Source organism: Corythoichthys intestinalis, unplaced genomic scaffold (assembly GCF_030265065.1).
Source record: "Corythoichthys intestinalis isolate RoL2023-P3 unplaced genomic scaffold, ASM3026506v1 HiC_scaffold_23, whole genome shotgun sequence".
Lineage (NCBI taxonomy): Eukaryota > Metazoa > Chordata > Actinopteri > Syngnathiformes > Syngnathidae > Corythoichthys > Corythoichthys intestinalis.
The window spans coordinates 4,365,615-4,388,660 of record NW_026651592.1 but is presented as its reverse complement, the minus strand read 5'-3'; the positions used below and the strand labels follow the sequence as shown (position 1 = coordinate 4,388,660).

The window sequence follows — 23,046 nt, the reverse complement described above, 5'->3', positions numbered from 1 at the left end:
ATTTGGGGCTATTTAACCCTTTAACACCTAAGCCTATTTTGGCCGAATTTGCATGCATTTGATGTTGCCTTTATATTTCAAAGAAAAAATTCTTTACAATGGCCTTTTTTCAGGACACCTTGAACTTCATGTCTAAACTGCTGTTTTCTTCACTGACCGATTATAATCCACATTTTGGACCCAAAAAGACAAAAAAATCCCAAAATCTTTTTTCAAAATTTGTAAAGTTGACGTCCCATTGACAACCAAACATGCTCGACCAACCGTTTTGAAGCTTGATAATATTTATTCAACTTGTTAGGATAAACATTCAATAGAAAAAAATAAGATTGAATAGTTTTATGTTTGACAATTCAACACAAACAGCAGGTATGGTCATAGGCGTTTTTGGCCTTTACACATACTATGGTCAAAACAGGCTATATAGTGTGCAAAATAGTGAGAAAAAAATGTGCATATATCATCTAACACAAAAAGGGTTTGGAAGATATCTCTTTGAGAAGTTAGGTGTTGTACCCATCACCTTATCAAAAGTATATACGTGCAATCAAGCTTCTCGCACACACATCTACATAAAAATTGAAAAGATTATAGTGAAGAAAAAATATATATAACATTGAAAAAAAGTATTTTAAAAAATATTGACAAGTAGTTCATCGCATGTACTGTTATATGGGTTTTGCACTTTACCAACTTCGTTGTATGGATGCTCCAAACAAAGTTTCGTTGTGCTTTTTGCAACAATGACAATAAATATTCTGAATCTGAATTGAATTTTTCACAAAAAGCTTCGAGTTAGCAGGTGTTTAATTAGTCAATGGAGTTGATTTCAACCACCATTGACTCGCGCTAGCTTCGCGACTCCGGAGCCCTGAAACTAACAAATAACTGACAAACTGCATGGAATTTGTTCAAATCAACTCCAACGATGAATTAAGCCCCCGCTAACTCGAAGATTAAGCCTAATGTAAAAATTCTGAACTTCCCTTTAAAATAGATACAAAGGGGCAAATAAGTATGTAGTCAACCACCAATTGTGCAAGTTCTCCTACTTGAAAAGATTAGAGAGGCCTGTAATTGTCAACATGGGTAAACCTCAACCATGAGAGACAGAATGTGAAAAAAAAACCAACAGAAAATTACATTGTTTGGTTTTTAAAGAATTGATTTCCAAATCAGAGTGGGAAAATAAGTATTTGGTCACCCACAAACAAGCAACATTTCTGGCTGTCAAAGAGGTCTAACTTCTAACGAGGTCTAACGAGGCTCCACTCGTTACCTGTATTAATGGCACCTGTTTTAACTCATTATCGGTATAAAAGACACCTGTCCACAAACTCACTCAGTCACACTCCAAACTCCACTAAAGTCAAGACCAAAGAGCTGGACACCAGAGACAAAATTGTAGACCTGCACCAGGCAGGGAAAACTGAATCTTCAATAGGTAAACGCTTGGTGTAAAGAAATCAACTGTGGGAGCAATTATTAGAAAATGGAAGACATACAAGACCACTGATAATCTCCCTCGATTCTGGGGCTCCATGTAAGATCTCACCCCGTGGCATCAAAATGAGAACAAGAACGGTGAGCAAAAATTCCAGAACCACACGGGGAGACCTAGTGAATGACCTACAGAGAGCCGGGACCACAGTAACAAAGGCTACGATCAGCAATGCAATGCGCCGCCAGGGACTCAAATCCTGCACTGCCAGACGTGTCCCCCTGCTGAAGCCAGTACACGTCCAGGCCCGTCTGCGGTTCGCTAGAGAGCATTTGGATGATCCGGAAGAGAACTGGGAGAATGTGTTATGGTCAGATGAAACCGAAATAAAACTTTTTGGTAGAAACACAGGTTCTCCTGTTTGGAGGCGAAAGAATACTGAATTGCATCCGAAGAACACCATACCCACTGTGAAGCATGGTGGTGGAAACATCATGCTTTGGGGCTGTTTTTCTGCAAAGGGACCAGGACGACTGATCTGTGTAAAGGAAAGAATGAATGGGGCCATGTATCGAGAGATTTTGAGTGAAAATCTCCTTCCATCAGCGAGGGCATTAAAGATGAAACGTGGCTGGGTCTTTCAGCGTGACAATGATCCCAAACACACAGCCAGAGCAACAAGAGATGAACTTTTGGTATTGACCAAATACTTATTTTCCACCATGATTTGCAAATAAAGTCTTTAAAAAACAAACAATGTGATTTTCTGGGGGTTTTTTTGTCTCTCATGGTTGAGGTTTACCCATGTTGACAATTACAGGCTTTTCTAATATTTTCAAGTGGGAGAACTTGCACAATTAGTGGTTAACTAAATACTTATTTGCCCCACTGTACAAACTATCAGAGGTATCGTACGTTGTGAAGTCAACATTCAAATGAACGTAAGGTACAATGAACCCGGAAACTACGGCGACAGTCGAGGGGCAAAACGCACTAGAAAAACTTGACTAGATCTCTAATTAATTCAGAACTCACCCTTGACACCTTGTGGTGTATTTCAATCACTACCTTCCACAATGGTGAGCTATTAGTTTATTGTTTTATTGAAAATGTTACAAATTTTATTAAAATGAAAATAGGGGGGTTTTAAGATAAAAATTACTATAACTTGTACTCACATTTATCTTTTAAGAATTACAAGTCTTTTTATCCGTGGATCCCTTTCACAGAAAGAATGTTAATAATGTTAATGCCATCTTGTGTATTTATTGTTATAATAAACAAATACAGTACTTATGTACAGGATGTTGAATGTATATATCCGTCTAGTCTTAGCTTTTCATTCCAACAATAATTTACAGAAAAAATGGCATATTTTAAGATGGTTTGAATTGCGGTTAATTACAATTAATTAATTTTTAAACTGTGATTCACTCGATTAAAAATTTTAATCGCTTGACAGCCCTAGTACAAACTGTAACTATAAAATATAGGTAAAGGCTGGTTACAAACTGTAGAAGTGCTGGCTGTCTACAGTGGGGAGAACAAGTATTTGATACACTGCCAATGAGAAAACCCATTGGCAGTGTATCAAATAGTTGTTCTCCCCACTGTAGGTACCTGTAGCCTTTGTTTTGAGTTTTGCCGCGCTGTGCTGTAATTCCAAGTGGTTGCTTGAATTGGATGTGGAGTTTTTAGCGGTCAACAGTCTTTTTGAGTCAGCGCAAAGTTTGCAACACACGGAGCTATTTTCGTCATCTTTACTGGACAAAAAATGTGAAGTAATCGCCTGCCTCTTTCACCGGACGAAGTAGCTAGGCTATGTCGTGTTGGCTGCCGCCGTCGCAGACTCAGCGCTCACACAGAATGGTAATACACGTGACGCGTTTTTCTGTCCTCTGATTAGAATACATGACATGTGATTTCACTCCCAAACTCAAGAGCAACATTTCTATTAGAAATGCTCTTCGTAGATAACTGCGGTATTCTTTATTCTACATACATTATGAGGCAATAATAAAATAGTAACACACAGGCACTAAGGAAACTAACTTTAATCAGATTACTAGTTGGGAACAATGAACGCGCTTGATTGCTCAATACTGAAAAAAACTAATCAGATTACAGTAACGCGTTGCTAGTAGTTACTGACAACACTTTATAAGTTCAGGTGAACATTGTTATTGTGGTAACATCGCCAAAGAAATCGCCAGCTTTGTCAGGTTTTTAATCATTTATTTCAGAACTTGTGCCACACAACACGCCTATTGCCATTTGTAATAGTACCAGCAGTACATATTAGGGATTTATTGTAGGTTTTCTGGCTGTGGAACGAATTAATGGAATTATAATGTATTCTTATGGGACAATCCTGCTCGACATACGACTTTCGACTTTTAATAAAGGTGCTGGAACGAATTACCGTATTGGCCTGAATATAAGACTGTGTTTTTTGCCTTGAAATAAGACTGAAAAAGAAGGGGTTCTCTTATATTCGTGATCGAGACATTATACCCATTCACGACGCTAGATGGCGCATGATATCATTGAAGCGATGTTCTGTCATGACGGATCTCAGCTACTCTCCCCATTCACGACGCCAGATATCATTGAAGCGATGTTCCGTCATGATAGATCTCAGCTACTCTCGTTTAACCAGTTGCTTTATTTCATTGCAATATTTTTCCTTATTCAGATTTGTTTCAAAGACTACAGTTACAGTTAGACTTCACTTTGATGGTTAATGCAGTTATTGCAATTTTGTTGTTTTATCACAATAGATTGGTTTATTTACATTTCAAAACCCAGAAGCCATTCATTTACAAAAGTGATTGCACTTTAGTTTGCATATTTAAATGTTCAGATATTAAGATTTGAATGAGGCAAAATAACATGCTTTTTCTCTCAAATATATTGTTATAATCATTTTTCAGATGTACTGTAATTATTTTCTGTATAAAAATTAATTTGGTGTTCACAAAGTCTTTTTTCAAACTTGAGTCTTGAAAAAGAGGGGGTCGTCTTATAATCAGGGCCGGCTTCTATTCGGGCCAATACGGTAACTTCATTTGTAAAGGTACCACTGTAACAGATAGTTACCTGGCACGCGTCGACTCCTCCAGCCAGAATACCGGCACACATCATCCTGGTGGTCAGCTGACCACCCAGCAGTTTGTCACACACTGTGTAGTTTATCGTGCGCACCTGCGCTTTTTGCAATACCGTGGCCGCCGTTCCTGAAGGAGACAGACAGGAAGACAACTATTACATTTGGCACTACAGTGATCCCTCGCTACTTCGCGCTTCAAACTTCGCACCCTCAGTCCATCGCGGATTTTTGTTTTCATAAAAAAAAAAAAAAAAAAAAAAAAAAAAAAAAAACACACAGTTGAGCTCTCATACCTGTCAAGTTGTACGGTTTTGGCGTAATTTGTACAAGTGAGCACTGATTTTTAAATGTTTACGCCGTACGTTCAAAATTTGTATGTTTTTCGTGCATTACGTTTTTTTTTCTCCGTTCGGATTTTGTCACCGTTTCGGCAATGAGACAATGTGCGTTACTATGAGTTACTACGTTGGTTGAATGACGCGAGAAAAGTCAGAGACACCGAGAAAGAAGAGCGGGAGTGGGAAAGGGGGAGTTGTGACGACGTTGCAAACGCGATGCTAGGCGGCTCCAATAATAATTGACTCTACCGACAGCCGACAAACTACGCCCACATGATGCTACGCTAGATATCACATGTATATGAACTGGTTGCGAAATGATACACTTGCTGGCGTTGGTAAACAGCCAACATCTTAAAGCAGTAGACTTCTCAGAAAGGCTCTGTTAGAGTGAACCTTCCTAGCGAACCTAAGTAACCTTTTATCTAAAATACTTCTAAATCGGAAAAATCTTGACTTGAATCTATCTTTAAATGATGAAACAGTTTTAAAACTTTCACATCGAAAGTAGACAGAAGGGAACTAATGCAAAAACAGGAGCAATTTTACCAACTTTAACGGTTGATTCACAACATTAAATGACTTACAAACATAACAAAGGTTACAATGTTTTTTTAAGAAAAAAAAAACATGAAAAGTAACACCAGTTACTTTGCCAGGTAACTAATTACCGAGGGTGTAGGTTTGCATAGGGACAGTATGGACATAACACGACCCAACTTTTCAGGATACTAAAATTGTCCCCACCAACTTTTAAGCAACCTTATTTGCATTATGGGGTGATTCAAAATGAATGTGCCAAAATCATAACACAACATGTCAAAAATGAAAAACATTACAAAACTCTAGCTTGGACACATGTGTTGAACACCATTTCAAGTTTTACACATTGATTAATTAATTTTTTGGGCTCTCTTTAAAATGTGTATTTACTGTCATCCTGTGGCAAACACATGACATGACATGACATACATTTATTATTACGTACACTGCTGGCCAAAAGGATTGGCACCCCTGCAGTTCTGTCAGATAATGCTCAATTTCTCCCAGAAAATGATTGCAATTACAAATGCTTTGGGAGTAATATCTTCATTTATTTTGCCACACTGAGTACTTGTAAGTAGTACTTTGTAGTAGTAATAGTCGTAGTAGTAGTAGTAGTAGTTTGAGCACTTATAAAACATGGAAGAAAACTTGAAATGATGTTCAACACATGCGTCCGAGTTTTGTAATGTTTTTCATTTTTGACATGTTGTGTTATGATTTTGGCACATTAATTTTGAATCACCCGATAGGTAATTTAGATTGTCTTACTATATGTTTGTAAGGATATAATTGACATTATTAACATTAACATTATTAAATAACTCATTTTCATTATGTTCAGACTTACATTGACCCCTTTTCACTTGCTGAATGTGCCAGTCCAAACACACATTTAATTGGCTGATGACTTGGATTTATTTAAAATTTATTTATTTTCTACTATATTTATTTAGAAAAGGTTTTTATTTGCAGCCTACGCAGACATTTTTTTTCTTCAGATAATCATACATCAATCATCATCGAGGTAATAAGTTTTCTTATTTTGTTGAGTTTGGCTGTACTTGTGGACAAAAGCAGTAGCGGTTTACCTGAACGAAGGCTCCATTTTTATTATACACAGACAAAGAAGTTTTTTCAGTTACATTCATGAGCAGATTTTATGGGGGGGCAGGCAGGTATTTCAAAGCATTCATGATGCAATGCACCCTAACAAGGTTCCCAGGGCCTTTGGAAGCGAAACAGCCCCACAGCATCACTGACCCACCCCCATTCTTCACAGTGGGTATGAGGTGCTTTTCAGCATGCGTATCTTTCGTGGCACGCCAGACCCACTTGGAGTGTTTGCTGCCAAAAAGCTCAATCTTGGTCTCATCTGACCAAAGCACACGGTCCCAGGCTTCAACTGGGACCATGTGCTTTGGTCCGATGAGAAGAAGGGTTGTGTAGAATTTCAATCCTCACCTCCCTCCCGCTGAGCGCCCCAGCCAGTGATGGTGACGGTGGACCCGACGGGGAAGTCGTGCTGCGCGGCTGGCAGGCAGATGGGTTGGATGAAGTCGCTGTACGCCACGGGACTCTCCAGCTCCATCAGGGCGATGTCGTTGTCGAAGGTGTAGTCATTGTAGTTGGGGTGCGGGATGATGCGCTTGATATTCCTCTTCTCCACTGTGTTGCCGATGTTGCGCTGCGTGTGGAGGCCCATGTACGCGAACCAAGTGTCAGGCTGGTGGAACCTGTTCGGAGCAAGATTTCCATGCACTGTTAACTCCTTGGTTGCCATTGACCGCGATACACGTCTGTTTCGTGATGAGAATTGTACTTGTTCCTGCCGTCGTCCTGCACGCAGTGGGCGGCGGTGACCAGCCAGCCGGGACTGATGAGGCTGGCGCCGCAAAGGTGTCCGAAACGCTTGGTTTGCAGGCTGACCTGCCACGGGAATTCGCCCGCTTCGGCGTCCTGACCGCCGACAATTCGCGTCGACTTGAACTTGCTGCGGCCGCAATCTGCCGAAACAACGCAGCCTCGTTAAACAAATGCAAGTGAGCGACATGACAAAAATGTTGATATGTACTGAAGGGAATAGTATCCTTTCCCATATTTACTGTTTTACTGTCTGTATTACTCTTACACACCCAATATAAAATTAATAGCATTTTTATCACAGATTAAGAAAACAAGAAGAATATACCGTATTGCAGGGGCGCCGTATAGGGGGGAAAAGTGGTACTGATTCTAAGGGCCCATGGCCTGAGGGGGCCCACAAAGAAAATTAGAGCATTAGGTAATCGTTTGCAAATTTAAATATTAATCATTATAATTTTAAAAGGTATAAAACGAAGGGTTTCTTTTTCTTGTTTTGTTTTTGGCAAAAAGTAAACATCCAGAGAGCATATGTATTGCCAGCAACCCCCCCCGCGTATTTTCATTAATTGGTTTCGTCCACCCTTCCTTTGATCAGACCGCGCGCAGGCTGAGCAGCGGTGCACATTTACACCAGTCAATGACTCTGAGTACTGTGCGTGCGGTAGGCTACATCAAAAATGTTTTCAAAACAGAAATCAGGCAATCAAAAGAGGAAAGAAAATAAAGCAAAGCAGGAGAGGGGTAGAAAAGGCCAACAGGATGTGAAAAAGTACTTCACAAAGGAAGGTTGGTGTAAATTGTGTCAGTGTAGTGCTGAAAATTAACCTGTTATTTTAGCTCACGCGAGTCTATTAGAAAGCTCAGAAGCAGGTCCCAGCTCACTCCGTAAGAAATACGGGATTTTCCCGACCTCAGTGAGCGACACTGACCAATTCAAGAACATGAATTCCAAATAATGACAGCATTTTTTGGTATCATACAGATGTTGAAAGTTGGTGTGGATTTTTTTTTTAATATGGTTGAATCCAGTTTGTCAAGAATTTATTGAATTTAGTTTGTCATCAATTAAATTTAGTTAGTTAACAAGGAAGGGACCTGGCTTCGGAGCTGTAGCCTATAGTGGAGATTGTAAGTTTTCAAATGGGGCTAAGCCTACTCCATAATGAAATACTGTAATTGTTTGCTAGCTAGTGTTTGCTCCACTTTTAGCTTACATTTAATTAGTACAGCAGGTTAACCCTTCCGCAAGCTCTCCACACCAAAACAGTTGTCTCTGCCCTCGCCTGTTGTAATAGGCACAAACACAACTCCTCTTGCTGCGTCTGGCTCAGCAGCCCTGTCTCCTGACACCCTTTATGAGCCAGCCTCATCTTTACTCCCAACTGAAGGAGGTGAGGAATCAACTTGAACACTGCCACACCACACATAAAATATCAGTGGCTAAGAGACAAATAGTAATAAGTAACAATAATTAATAATAATAATTATTATTATTAATTAATGATACATAATTAATAATTAAATTAAGATACTAGAATAATATAGAAGATATTGTTGTATTTGTCATTTTATGTACACTACAGAGCCAGGACCATCTTCAGTAAGACACCTGAACTCTGTGTATACTGCTACATTCCCCCCTAACTTGTCCTCTCTTGGTCTCCTGAATGCAATTTTTAAGATGCAGCTGCAAAGCATTTTTGGAGAAGTGTGCATCGCTTTACGAATATTTTGCACACTCCCCGTAACGGTTGCAGGTGGCGAGAGAGCTTTTAGTAAGCTAAAACTCATAAAAAATTATATGAGGTCCACTATGTGTCAGGACAGGCTTTCTAGTCTTGCCATGTTGTCCATTGAAAGTCAGTTGGCTAGGAAGCTAGACTTTAATGATTTGATCACTGACTTTGCTATCAAGAAGGCTCGGCGCTCGGCTCTTGGTGACTAAGGCTGAGCAACCTGCAATCTGCTCGCTTTGTTTGTAATTGTGAGTGTGATTGCTTGTGTGTGTGTGTGTGTGTGTGTGTGTGTATGTGTGGTGTTCGCTTTGTTTGTTATATCATTCTAAACATTGTTTTTTTGATTGGCGTTAATTTATGCTGTAGTATTGTTAGAATAACAGTTTTGTTTTAACTTAAGTCATTCATTGTGGTATTTGAGAATATTTCTAATAAAAATATATTTAGATTGTGAAAGATGGGCTTCAGTACATTTCTTAAAGATGATATCAGTCTATTCATTATTGCTCTATGCGCTGTATGTTTACATAAATATATTTTCATCTTAAATCAATGCAGAAAATGCACAAATTATTGTGTAAAGATTCACCAGAATGCAGGAAATTACGTAGTTGATACTCTAAATGTGTGTGTGTGTCCCGGCACTGGTGGTGGGGCCCAAAGTGATATCTTTTCATGGGGCCCAAAATCCCTGGCAGCGCCCCTGCCGTATTGGCCCGAATATAAGACGGTGTTTTTTTGCATTGAAATAAGACTGAAAAAGTGGGGGTCGTGGGGGGCGGCCTAGATGTTATACCCATGCACGACGCTAGATGGCGCCAGATATCATTGAAGCGATGTTCTGTCATGACAGATTTCAGCTACTCTCAAGTTTAACCAGTTTATTGCAATGTTTTTTCTTATTCAGATTTGTTTCAAGACTACAGTTACAGTTAGACTTCACTTTAATGGTTAATGCAGTTATTGCAATTTTGCTGTTTCATCACAATAGATTGGTTTATTCACATTTCAAAAACCAGAAGCCATTCATTTACGAATGTGATTGCACTTTAGTTTATATATTTAAATGTTCAGATAGTAAGATTTGAATGAGGCAAAATAACATGATTTTTCGCTCAAATATATTGTTATAGTCATTTTTTCAGATTACTGTAATTATTTTCTGTATAGAAATTAATTTGGTGTTCAAAAAGTCTTTTTTTCAAACTTGAGTCTTGAAAAAGAGGGGGTCGTCTTATAATCAGGGCCGTCTCATATTCGGGCCAGTACGGTATCTAAAGTATGAGTGGAGTTGGAGTGATTGGAATTCGCAGCGCCGAGACAACGGGCAGATAAAGGCGATAACAGCTACAGGATGCCTGCTGACAACGGAAACCCAGCATGAGTCATGCAGTTCGGTGGTCTTCAACCCGGTCTTCAAAGGCCCGCTGTGGGTGCAGGATTTCATTCTAATCAGACAAATGACAACATGTTTTCACCAATCTGGTGTTTTACAAGTGCAATCAGTTGATTGCAGTCAGGTGCTGCTTGTTTTAGCAAAAACCTCATTGGTTCAACTATCTGTGCTGGATCGACCAGGACCAAAAACCACTACCCACAGCGGTCCTTTGAGGGCTGGGTTGGAGACCACGGATGCAACTGACAAAGCGAAATTGACGATGACTGAGCGAGACAAGCAGGGGATAGCCAAGACATCTACAAGCCCACGTCTGGACTACCAAATCTCACCATCAGCTCTTCTGATAACCAACAATGGACAGTCCAGAACAATGAAAGGACATCCTCTCCTCCCACAAGGAACATCTGATATTGGAGGACCGCGTGACTGAGAAGTTGTTACTCAGCACTCACGTGGCCCTGAGGCTGGCAAAATCTGCAACTCTCGTTGCCCTGACAACAGTAACGCCCGAACTCTCCTACCCAATCATCAACAGACAATAACCTTAAACAACGCCCAAACACACCCTTCTTCCAGACCACAGCCCGCCTCACCAGAACCTTTAAAAGACAATGTTTAACTAATCATTGTCATTTTGCTCAGGAAGGGTTCCGGCGGTTAGGTTGGCGTGAATCTGGCAATCTGGCTAAAAGGTCAAATTCCAACAGTATGCACACAAAAACAAAGATCCACATAAATAGACACAAATACATGCTACACATGTAGGACTATTGGATTTTAGATTGGATGGATCGATCCATACATATTGTCTCTTTACCCCGATTTTCCCATATCGATTATGATTCACTGGCAAAATAAAAATAATGACAAATGAAGTACGGTATTCGTAATGTCTTCTATTTAAACTAGGGCTGTCAAATTTATCGCCTTAACGGGTGGTAATTCATTTTTTAAAATTAATCACGTTAAAATATTTAACGCAATTAACGCATGCGCGGCACGTCCCACTCACGCATTGCCGCAAACAGCCTACAATGGCGCCGTTTAACTTATATATATATATACAGAGTTAAGAGGCAGCATCTAGTGAGTGAAGTAGATACAAGCATTCATCAGGGCCCTGCTTTTAATTGGCAAGAGCTCTAATATGTCTCCCACAACAACTATAAGTTTTGTGGGATGCAATGTAGGGAAGAATGGAAGGAATCTTTTTGTTAACACCCTGTACTGTACCCAACACAGAGAAGATATAGCATTTGCAGCCACCACACACAGTCATGGTTTCTCCACTTCCCATCATGCATTTGGGCAGAACAGCTACAGTAAGTCGCTACAGTATCATTTACTGAAAGCGCAACAAATACACTAGGTGGTAATATTTAGTCACAATATACAAAGTCACATTTATCCTTTAAGAATTACAAGTCTTTCTATCCATGGATCCCTTTCACAGAAAGAATGTTAATAATGTTAATGCCATTTTGTAGATTTATTGTTATAATAAACAAATACAGTACTTATGTACTATATGTTGAATGTATATATCTGTCTTGTCTATCTTTCCATTCCATTCATTAAAGATGGTTTGAATTGCGATTAATTACAATTAATTAATTTTTAGGCTAACTCAATTTTTAAAATTGATCGAGGAATTTTCTGCGCCTCCAGGAATGGTTTAATTTTGCCTGGACTACTTTTAACACGGCACAATGCGCTGACGTCACGTGCGTACAGGAAGAAGAGAGAGGCGGCGGATATATTTGATTTCAACCACGCATGAATATTAGAGGTGTGCGAAATTTCCGATTCTGAGATTATTTTTGATTCGGCCGTGGAAGATTCGAGAACGATTCACAAAAATCAAAATTCTGATTATTTACACCAGGTAAAGCAGACCTAAAACACAGCGCAGTCTTTGGGACGCAATGAGGAACGGACCGAGAGTAAATATTAGAGGTGTGCAAAATTTCCGATTCTTAGATTATTCGCGATTCGGCCGTGGAAGATTCGAGAACGATTCACAAACATCCAAATTCCGATTATTGAAATATGCCAAGTAAAGCGGAAGTACAACACACTCAGCGCGCCGCACGGTCTTCGGGGCGGAACGAGGAAGAACGCAGCGAGAGTAGCTAAACATCATGCTTCTCCTCACCCGGCCCCTCGGGTAATGCCAATGCTCAACTCACGGCTCTAGCTCAACTCATGCCACGAGATCAAAAAACACAACAACATACCTGACTGCTGCCGAAAAGCTGCTACAAAGTACGTCATCCACATAATGTAATGGTAGATATCATTTATATCGGACTAGATGGAACATTGATTCGGTAGCGTGAGCAGCACATGTACATAGTAAACGGCCGCCATCTTAAAGCAGTACACTTCCCTGCAAGGCTGTTGTAGCGAACCTTCCAAGCAAACCTACCTAATTAACTTTTTATCTAAAATATTCCTAAATCGGTAAAATATTGACTTGAATCTATCTTTAAAATAGTTTTAAAACTTTCACATGTTGAAAGTAGACAAAAGGGAAATTATGGAATAACGGGAGCAATTTTAACAACTTTAACAGTTGATTCACAACATTAAATTAATTGAATGTAGTTTAAAGCTGCTGTTACAGAATGGGGACTGGAGTTTTTTATTTACTGTTATTTTTGTATATTTGTTTACTGCTATATGTTAACTTGATACTGAAATAGTAGTTTGGTTTAGCCTGAGAGGATTTTTGAACAATTTTGGAACTAATGTACAAAACATTTAAGTTAAAAAAATAAATAAAAAAAAGAGGGGGGGGGTGCATCAATAATCGTTTTATAATCGAATTGGAGCCTCTGAATCGTAATCGTAATCGAATCGTTAGGTGCCCAAAGATTCCCAGTGCTAGTAAATATCATGTTCAACTCATGCCGCTAGATTAAAAAAAAAAAAAAAAAAAAACAATAATACCAGACTGCGGCCGACAGCTGATTCAAACAACGCCCAGTTGCTAGTTGCTACAAACATACGGCCGCATACGCCTATAGTAGATATCACATATATGTAGAACTAGATGCAAAATGACAGAAGACAGCGCCTGTAGAACATGTAAAAAGAACTAGATGTAAAATGACAGGCTTGCCGTTTAGTAGTTGCCGCGTTGTTAACAGCTGCCATCTTAAAGCAGTAGACTTCTCTAGAAGGCTCTGTTGTAGCGGACCTAAATAACTTTTTATCTAAAATACTCCTAAATCGGCAAAATCTCAACTTGAATCCATCTTTAAATGAGGAAACAATTCTAAAACTTTGACATGTTGAAAGTAGACAGACGGGAAATTATAGAACGACGGGAGAATTTTAACAACTTTAACAGTTGATTTACATCATTAAATTTATGGAATTTTATTGTCATCATCATCGGTATCATTGACAATTACAAAATGTTATATGATTTGCCCGAAGAAACCGAAGAAGACGACAAAGGCGGACGAGATGAAGCATATGCTTATCAGTTTCCCCTCCCCCATACAACTAAAGACGCACATTCAGGCATGGAACATACATCAAAACTGTAGAATAACACAGTCAACAATCTGGGTTTAGTGACTAAGCGTCCAGTCAAGCAGCTCGATTAATTTTAGGGCCTACAAGGTTACGACTTTGTCATGACCCTGACATTTTTGCATCTGTTTGCTGTGGAACATTTTGTTGTGGCTATGTGTGTGACATGTTATCACAGCTGGTGTGAGTCGCGACTCAAAATGCTTTTCTTATTAATTGAATGTAGCTTAAAGCTGCTGATACAGAATGGGACTTGAGTATTTTATTTACAGTTTCAAACTGTTAACATGATACTGAAATATTAGTTTGGTTTAGCATGAGAGGATTTTTGAACAATTTTGAAAGTAATGTAAATGGTGTTATACTTATATAGCGCTTTTCCACCTTTCAAGGCGCTCTACACTATCTCGCCATCCACCTACTGGTGACGCAGCACCACAAAACATTAAAAGTGCAGGGGGGGTATGGGTAACAACAATAATCGATTTATAATCGAATTGGAGCCTCTGAATCGTAATCCTAATCGAATCGTTAGGTGCCAAAAGATTCCCACCGCTAATGAATATAGAGGGCACAACGAAAAAGCCGACGAAAGCAAAGAGAAAGGCGCCAAGAAAAGACAGAAAATTTCTAGTGTGGGAGCATTTCAAGCTGGAGACCAAGGCAACCACTGTTTCATGTATTCACTGTAAGACAGCACTTGCATAACACTACCTCCACCCGGCCGCTTGCCGACGCTTTCACACCCCCGGCTGGACCCCGCAACAGACAACCACTCCCGAAACCCGGGCCGGGCACCACCACGCGGTAAAGTTAAAGTTACGTAACGCTAATAAATAAGATTAACTTTACTATACCTTGCTAACGTAACGTTAGCCCTCAGGATGGCTAGCTTTCTATGAATTATGATGACTGTCAATGTGTGGCTAACGTGTCTTTCATAAAGACTTTATTTAATCTATAAAATCAAAGCTCTGTAGAGTGATAAGGGTGTAAAATAAAAACATAATAAAGCTAACTGTCAATAGCTCGGTCGTCATTGCTCCAATACAGTAGATATGTATCATACATTTTACATTTTGAACACTGCAAAACCTTAAAATGTTATCAGGACTTACAATTTAGACTTAACTAGAGCTTAAAAACAGCTTGACACAAATGGAAATTTAATTGAAACACGTGGGGAAAACACCTAACTTTTAACTGATGTGTGTTATCAAGGGTAATGACATTTTTAGGTAAGAAATAAGTTTAAAAAAATTTTTTTTTAATTTTTTTTGTGAAAGCAGTGAATTTGTTGTTTTTTTGTCAAGTCACATCTGAGATGCAACTGTTGGCTGTTTTTCAACAATGTACATCTAAAATAAAGACATTGGTTGTCTAAAAGTAGTTCAATATTAGGTGAAATGTCTTATTTTCTCATGTATATTTATAAAGGCTCTTTACCCCAAAAAAGATCTTTTATCCGATTACTAGATTAATCGATGGAATTTTCAGTAGAATACTCGATTAGTAAAATATTCGATAGCTGCAGCCCCACAAACAAACAACAAAACAGAACCCAATACATAACCTCACAAAACCACCCAATCGCACACCCTCAACACACACTCACCGCAGTTGATCTCATCAGAGCCATCCTCGCAGTCTTGGTCGCCGTCACATTCCGGGTTTACTTTGCTGATACATTTGTTGTTGTTGCATTTGAATGTCAGGTCGGTGCACGCCACAGAACCGGAACTAGAACCCGTGCCTGCACCGTGGAAGCAAACTTTATAATTCCAATTAAACCGTACAAGCACCTCAAGACACTAAACGATCGAGGAGTTGACCTCTTCCGCAATCGAGCTCATCGGAACCGTCGCCGCAGTCGTCTCTTCCGTCACAGCGTTTCTTCTCCGAAGCGCAGTTGCCGTTCTTGCAGCTGAACTGTCCTTTAGCGCAGGCGCCTGTCACGACAGTAACAGCAGATGAGGTCAAAATTGTGGGGATGCTTTGCATGGATGGAGAAACCGAGGCTTTCCAAAACAATGAACCACTTTTAAATTGCCCTAAATTGAGTCACTGCATTTGTTACATTGTGTAGAGCGCTATCTGCTGGAAAAATAATGTACTCAAATTCATTCCTGTGGTCATGTAATCAGCCTCCTTAGCATTTCATATGTGATACAGTGGGGCAAATAAGTATTTAGTCAACCACTAATTGTTCAAGTTCTCCCACTTGAAAATATTAGAGAGGCCTGTAATTGTCTACATGGGTAAACCTCAACCATGAGACATAATGTGGAAAAAAAAAACAGAAAATCACTTTGTTTGATTTTTAGAGAATTTATGTGCAAATCATGGGGGAAAATAAGTATTTGGTCAATACCAAAAGTTCATCTCAATGCTTTGTTATGTAACCTTTGTTGGCAATAACGGAGGCCAAACGTTTTCTGTAACTCTTCACAAGCTATTCACACACTGTTGCTGGTATTTTGGCCCATTCCTCCATGCAGATCTCCTCTAGAGCAGTGATGTTTTGGGGCTGTCGTTGGGCAACGTGGACTTTCAACTCCCTCCACAGATTTTCTATGGGGTTGAGATCTGAAGACTGGCTAGGCCACTCCAGTACCTTGAAATGCTTCTTACGAAGCCACTCCTTTGTTGCCCTGGGTGTGTGTTTGGGATCATTGTCATGCTCAAAGACCCAGCCACGTCTCATCTTCAATGCCCTTGCTGATGGAGGGAGATTCACTCAAAATCTCTCGATACATGGCCCCATTCATTCTTTCCTTTACACAGATCAGTCGTCCTGGTCCCTTTGCAGAAAAACAGCCCCAAAGCATGTTGTTCCCACCCCATGCTTCACAGTGAGTATAGTGTTCTTCGGATGCAATTCAGTATTCTTTCTCCTCCAAACACGAGAACCTGTGTTTCTACCAAAAGGTTCTATTTTGGTTTCATCTGACCATAACACATTCTCTCAGTCCTCTTCTGGATCATCCAAATGCTCTCTAGCGAACCGCAGACGGGCCTGTACGTGTACTTTCTTCAGCATGTACTGGCTTCAGCAGGGGGACACGTCTGTCAATGCAGGATTTGAGTTCCTGGCGGCGCATTGTGTTACTGATAGTAACTTTTGTTACTGTGGTCCCAGCTCTCTGTAGGTCATTCACTAGGTCCCCCCGTGTGGTTCTGGGATTTTTTGCTCACCGTTCTTGTTATCATTTTGATGCCACAGGTGAGATCTTGCATGAAGCCCCAGATCGAGGGAGATTATCAGTGGTCTTGTATGTCTTCCATTTTCTAATAATTGCTCTTTACACTAAGCATTTTACTTATTGCGGATTCAGTCTTCCCTGCCTGGTGCAGGTCTACAATTTTGTCTTTGGTGTCCTTCGACAGCTCTTTGGTCTTGGCCATAGTGGAGTTTGGAGTGTGACTGACTATGAGATTGTGGACAGGTGTCTTTTATAACGATAATGAGTGAAAACAGGTGCCATTAATACAGGTAACAAGTGGAGCCTCGTTAGACCTCGTTAGAAGAAGTTAGACCTCTTTGACAGCCAGAAATCTTGCTTGTTTGTAGGTGACCAAATACTTATTTTCCACTCTAATTTGGAAATAAATTCTTTAAAAATCAAACAATGTGATTTTCTGTTTTTTTCCACATTCTGTCTCTCATGGTTGAGGTTTACCATGTTGACAATTACAGGCCTCTCTAATCTTTCAAGTATGAGAACTTGTACAATTGGTGGTTGACTAAATACTTATTTGCCCCACTGTATGTTCAATAAAACAGTGAATATCTCTTTCAGCCGCGGGATTGTGTCATTAAGTGTGATTTACACAATTAAAGTCGACCTTTTTAGACTGTGTCATTGCTTTGTCTGTGAATTTGTATTCAAAACAGTATTTGGAATCGTCTGAACGTCCTCGTTACCCCCACCCCCCCCCTCTCATCTGGCTAGCTGGACCCCCTCCTGTTCCCTCACCCCATTGCATCTCTACAAACTGGAACTCCTTCTGCTAATTTCCATCATCAGTCCTGGTGCATCTATTCTATAGCCTGTCCATCCTGGGAGTGGATCTCTCCTGACTGGTTCTCCTCAAGGTTTCTCTTTTCCCACTGGGTTTTTGGAGTTTTTCCTTGCCGCCATGGAGGGTCTAAGGATGGAGGATGGCCAGGACATGAACTCATCTCATTCATCTACTGTATCTGACTGTGTATCAAACTGACTCTATAAAGCCCTCTGAGACAACCTCATTGTGATATAGGGCTATACAAATCAAATTGAATTGAATTGAAATTGAATTCCTATCCCTAGTGAACAGTATTGCTAAAGCCAAGAAACCTTTAACAATTGGGGAAGAACTCATTATGCCTGCGACCAAGGATATTTCCGTCACGTTTTAGGAGAGGCCGCTGTTAAAAGAAGGTTGATTCAGCGTATAGTGAATTACATTTACCCTGCACTTATTGTTTGTTTTATAGCCCTGTCGTGTTACTTTATTTTTTCTGTCACAGTACCAGGCCATGGTGCAAAAAGGTTGGGGACCACTGAGCTATACTATTGTGAATGGTGCGATGAGTATCAACGGGGTGGGGGGTTGTTATTAATGAAAATATTTTAACACTCAAACCCTATATTATAGTCCTACACATCAGCATCATCATACCTTTGTTCTTGCCTCTCCTCTCACCCAACCATGCCCACCCTTTTTACGCCCACAAACCGGGCCCAGGTGCACCCGCACCCCGAGCACCCCCTTCACTCCTCCCCTGGAACTAACTGAAAATCTACAGGAAAAAACCCATGAGAGGAATTTCACCAGAAATTGCCATTTTTAGTCTCTAATAACTATGGCTGTCAAAATTATCGCGTTATCGGGCGTTAATCAACTTTTTAAATTAATCACGTTAAAATATTTGACGCATTTAACGCACATGCCCTGCTCAAACAGATTAAAATGACAGCAACTTGTGTTTTTGGGTGTTTTGCCGCTCTCTGCTGGCGCTTGGGTGCGACTGATTTTATGGGTTTCAGCATCATAATTATCATTGACATCAACAATGGCAAGCTACTGGTTTATTTTTTGATTGAAATCTTACATACTTTATTAAAACGAAAACATTAAGGGGGGTTTTAATATAACATTTCTATAACTTGTACTAACATTTATCTTTTAAGAACTACAAGTCTTTCTATCTATGGATCGCTTTAACAGAATGTTAATAATGTTAATGCCATCTTGTTGATTTATTGTTATAATAAACAAATACAGTACTTATGTACAGTATGTTGAATGTATATATCCATCTGGTGTCTTATCTTTCCATTCCAACAATAATTTAAAGAAAAATATAGCTGGTTTGAATTGCGATTAATTACGATTAATTAATTTTTAAGCTGTGATTACTCAATTAAAAATTTTAATCATTTGACAGCCCTAATAATAACATGAAAATAAAACACTGATGCGTAGAAAACAGAAGAGTCATACCACAGCCCTCCTCGTCGGTACCATCACCGCAGTCGTCCACACTGTCGCACTTCCAGAACATGGGCTTGCAAAGCCCGTTCTTACAGTGGATATGATTGGAGCTGCACTCTAAAATGGCAAACAAGGCATTAGCTGAATAAGACAGTAGAGTAACAAGAAAGTGAAAACAACGTACTGCAGTTGAACTCGTCGGTCATGTCTCCGCAGTCGTTCCAGCCGTCGCACTTGAGTTCAGACTTGATGCAACGTTGGTTCTTGCACTGGAACTGCTTGGGGCACGCTGCCGATCACCATGTGGGGAAATAACTGGGATTAGTAGGACTGCACTAAGGTGAGAGGAAGTCTGTAGTCCTCAGTCTTTGTCAAAATGAAGGACTATCTATCATAAACTTCAATCTCAGTTGATGGGAAACGGGGCACTAGGCCGCTCCGAAGGGGGCCCTATTCTGAAAAACTTAAAATTCAAATATTTTCAAAACCAAAGCTGCTTGCAACCTAAAACCAAAACAGGCACCTCCCTTAGGCATATATGAGTCTCCATGAGCAGTGACATCAGAAAAATTCAAAGTACCGTATTGGCCCGAATATAGGACGGCCCTGATTATACGACGACCCCCTCTTTTTCAAGACTCAAGTTTGAAAAAAGACGTTTTGAACACCAAATTAATTTTTATACAGAAAATAATTACAGTACATCTGAAACAAATGATAATAACAATATATTTGAGAGAAAAAGCATGTTATTTTGCCTCATTCAAATCTTAATATCTGAACATTTAAATATGTAAACTAAAGTGCAATCACATTCGTAAATGAATGGCTTCTGGTTTTTGAAATGTAAATAAACCTATCTATTGTGATAAAACAACAAAATCTCAATAACTGCATTAACCATTAAAGTGAAGTCTAACTGTAACTGTAGTCTTGAAACAAATCTGAATAAGGAAAAAAATTGCAATAAAATAATGCAAACTGGTTAAACCTGAGAGTAGCTGAGATCTGTCATGACAGAACATCACTTCAATGATATCTGGCGGCATCTAGCGTCGTGAATGGGTATAATGTCTAGACCCCAAATGTAAGACGACCCCCACTTTTTCAGTCTTATTTCAATGCAAAAAACACCGTCTTATATTCGGGCCAATACGGTAGTTCCCTAATAAAATCCAGATTATTTTTTAAATAAGTATAACAAAACTTAAAATGGCAATAAAATTCTCAGATTTTATGCTAAATGCACAAAAATCACCAAATGCAGAGATAATCACCTATATTCCGGATCAATAGCAATATTTAACATATCATACCTGTATAAGTTTTTGCCCGAAATAGCGATTTTTTTTTTTAATTTAGTGCAATTTTGACATAAGTTTTAAACAGCTAATCAATCACTCTATTTTCATGTCAGAAAATTAATAAGGGAAAGCAGGCAGAATCATCTTAAATTCACACAACAAAAGCAAAATTAGCATTTTTCTTATACAATCGCAACTTATTTAAGTTGAATTCCGATGTCACTACTGCTTCATCACGTCTTGCCGGCAATCTGACCCTTGTCGTTTTTAGATTGGAAATATTACATGATATAAAACACGTAAAAAGCCGTTTTTTTTTTGTTTTTTTTTTGTGTATGGACGGAGAAATGTCTAAATTACTAATTTTTTGCCCTAAAAACGGTCAGTTGGCCGAATATTACCTGATTATTTGAATGTAATGTTCCGCTATTGTGTGTGGATACAAGATCAAACATGGCGGCCATCACAAAACAAAGAGCTTTTGAAGCTGAAAATTCTTAAACGTGTGAATAAACGCGTAAATCCCGGAATTTCTATAGATATTAACGTAGAACAGTTTAGATTTAAAATATAAATATTAAATATGTAAATATTTACGTACGTAAATATTAGCAGTGCAACGGTTTGCGGTTCAAAGCCGAACCGTACGGTTCGCCCTGTACGGTTCAATACGCCTTTGTGAACCGCGCCTTTTCGGTTTTGCAATTAATTTACTCCGAAACCTTGTGGAATGAATTGGTCGAGCTCTGTGTGCCTGTGTGTGACGTGAAGCACAGCTGTGGAGAAATTCCCGCCCCGCAAGTAAATGTCCGATCGCTGTCAAGCACCTGTGTAATAGAAGCAGAGAAACGCCCTCTCTCGCTTACGAGCGAAGTGTAAGTGAAACAAGAAAGAAAACAAAACGCTATGGCGAGCGGAGGAGTGGAGAGACCAAATTTTGAGGAAGCACCGGCTTTATCAAATCTGCGGTGTGGCAACATTTCGGTTCCCCCGTGGACTACAATGCGGAGGGAGAGAAAATATTGAAAAAAATAAAACAATTTGCAAGCATTGCTCAACGCTTGTTCCCTATGTTAATGGCAACACTTATAACATGACTCGAGCACCTCAGCCGGCATCACCCACAGATATTACTTTCTCAGAGCAGGACTACCCCGAAGATGACACCAGTGAAAACACAGGGCGGGCTTCGTTAATTTATTTGCAACGCTTGACCCGCGTTACATTGTTCCCTTGCGGACATATTTCTCCAACAACGTAATCCCCGACATTTATGAAATGGCACGCAAAGCTATTGAAGATGATTTCGCTAAAGCACATAGTTTCGCCCTGACCACTGATAGTTGGACGTCCTGTCTTACAGAGTGCTACTACCTAACTGTGACGGTCCACTATAACAAGTTGTACGGTCTTGCCGTAATTTGTACAAGTGAGCACTGATTTTTAAATGTATACGCCGTACGTTACGTTCAAAATCTGTACGTTTTTCGTGCACTACGTTTTTTTTCCTCTGTTCGGATTTTCTCACCCTTTTCGGCAACGAGACAATGCGCGTTAATACGTTGGTTGAATGACGCCAGAAAAGTCAGAGACACGGAGAGGGAAGAGTGTTTGTTGTGACGCTGTAGCAAACGCGAGTCTAGGCTAGGTGGCTCCAATATTTCCTTATTGTAGCAGACAGCCTACAATCTACGCCTAGATATCTTATGCATAGAGAACTACATGCGAAATGACAAGACTCTGTAGCGTTAGTAAACAGCCGCCATTTTAAACATCTTAGGAAGGCTCTGTTGTAGTGAACCTTCCTAGCGAACTTAAGTAACTTTTTAACTAAAATACTCCTAAATCGGCAAAATCTTGACTTGAGTCTATCTTTAAAGGATGAAACAGTTTTAAAATTTTCACATGTTGAAAGCAGATAGAAGGGAACTAATGCAAAAACGGGAGCAATTTTATCAACTTTAATGGTTGATTCACAACATTAAATGACCTCCAAACATAGCAAAGGTTACTATGTTTTTGTTTTTTGTTTTTTGGAAAAAATGAAAAAAAAAAAAAAAAAATGAAAGGTAACACCAGTTACTTTGCCAAGTAACTGTTTTACTACTGTGTGTGTATTTAGGTAGTTAGTCACAACACTAGGCAAAGAGCTAAGAGGTATTTTAACAGTCGAAAATGTTCGCATTTTAAGTGTTTATTTCATTTTCTTAAAAGCAAAGTAAAGGCAGTTTAAAAAAAAAAAAAAAAAAAAGAAAGAAAGAAACCGAACCAGTGATCCCAAAACGGAGG

At 39.5% G+C, this 23,046-nt stretch overlaps 1 protein-coding gene across 1 annotated transcript in view; it reads right to left on the bottom strand.

The window, feature by feature from the left end:
- Positions 1-23,046, bottom strand: part of LOC130911161 (suppressor of tumorigenicity 14 protein homolog) — a 57,519-nt gene that overhangs the window by 1,062 nt on the left and 33,411 nt on the right. Inside the window, exons 11-17 of the mRNA XM_057828937.1 lie at positions 19,638-19,742; positions 19,463-19,570; positions 15,808-15,924; positions 15,591-15,728; positions 7,254-7,437; positions 6,896-7,167; positions 4,541-4,677 (exon numbers count right to left, since the gene is read on the bottom strand). Of these exons, the coding sequence (XP_057684920.1) occupies positions 4,541-4,677; positions 6,896-7,167; positions 7,254-7,437; positions 15,591-15,728; positions 15,808-15,924; positions 19,463-19,570; positions 19,638-19,742 (1,061 nt within the window). The remainder of the gene's footprint in view (positions 1-4,540; positions 4,678-6,895; positions 7,168-7,253; positions 7,438-15,590; positions 15,729-15,807; positions 15,925-19,462; positions 19,571-19,637; positions 19,743-23,046) is intronic.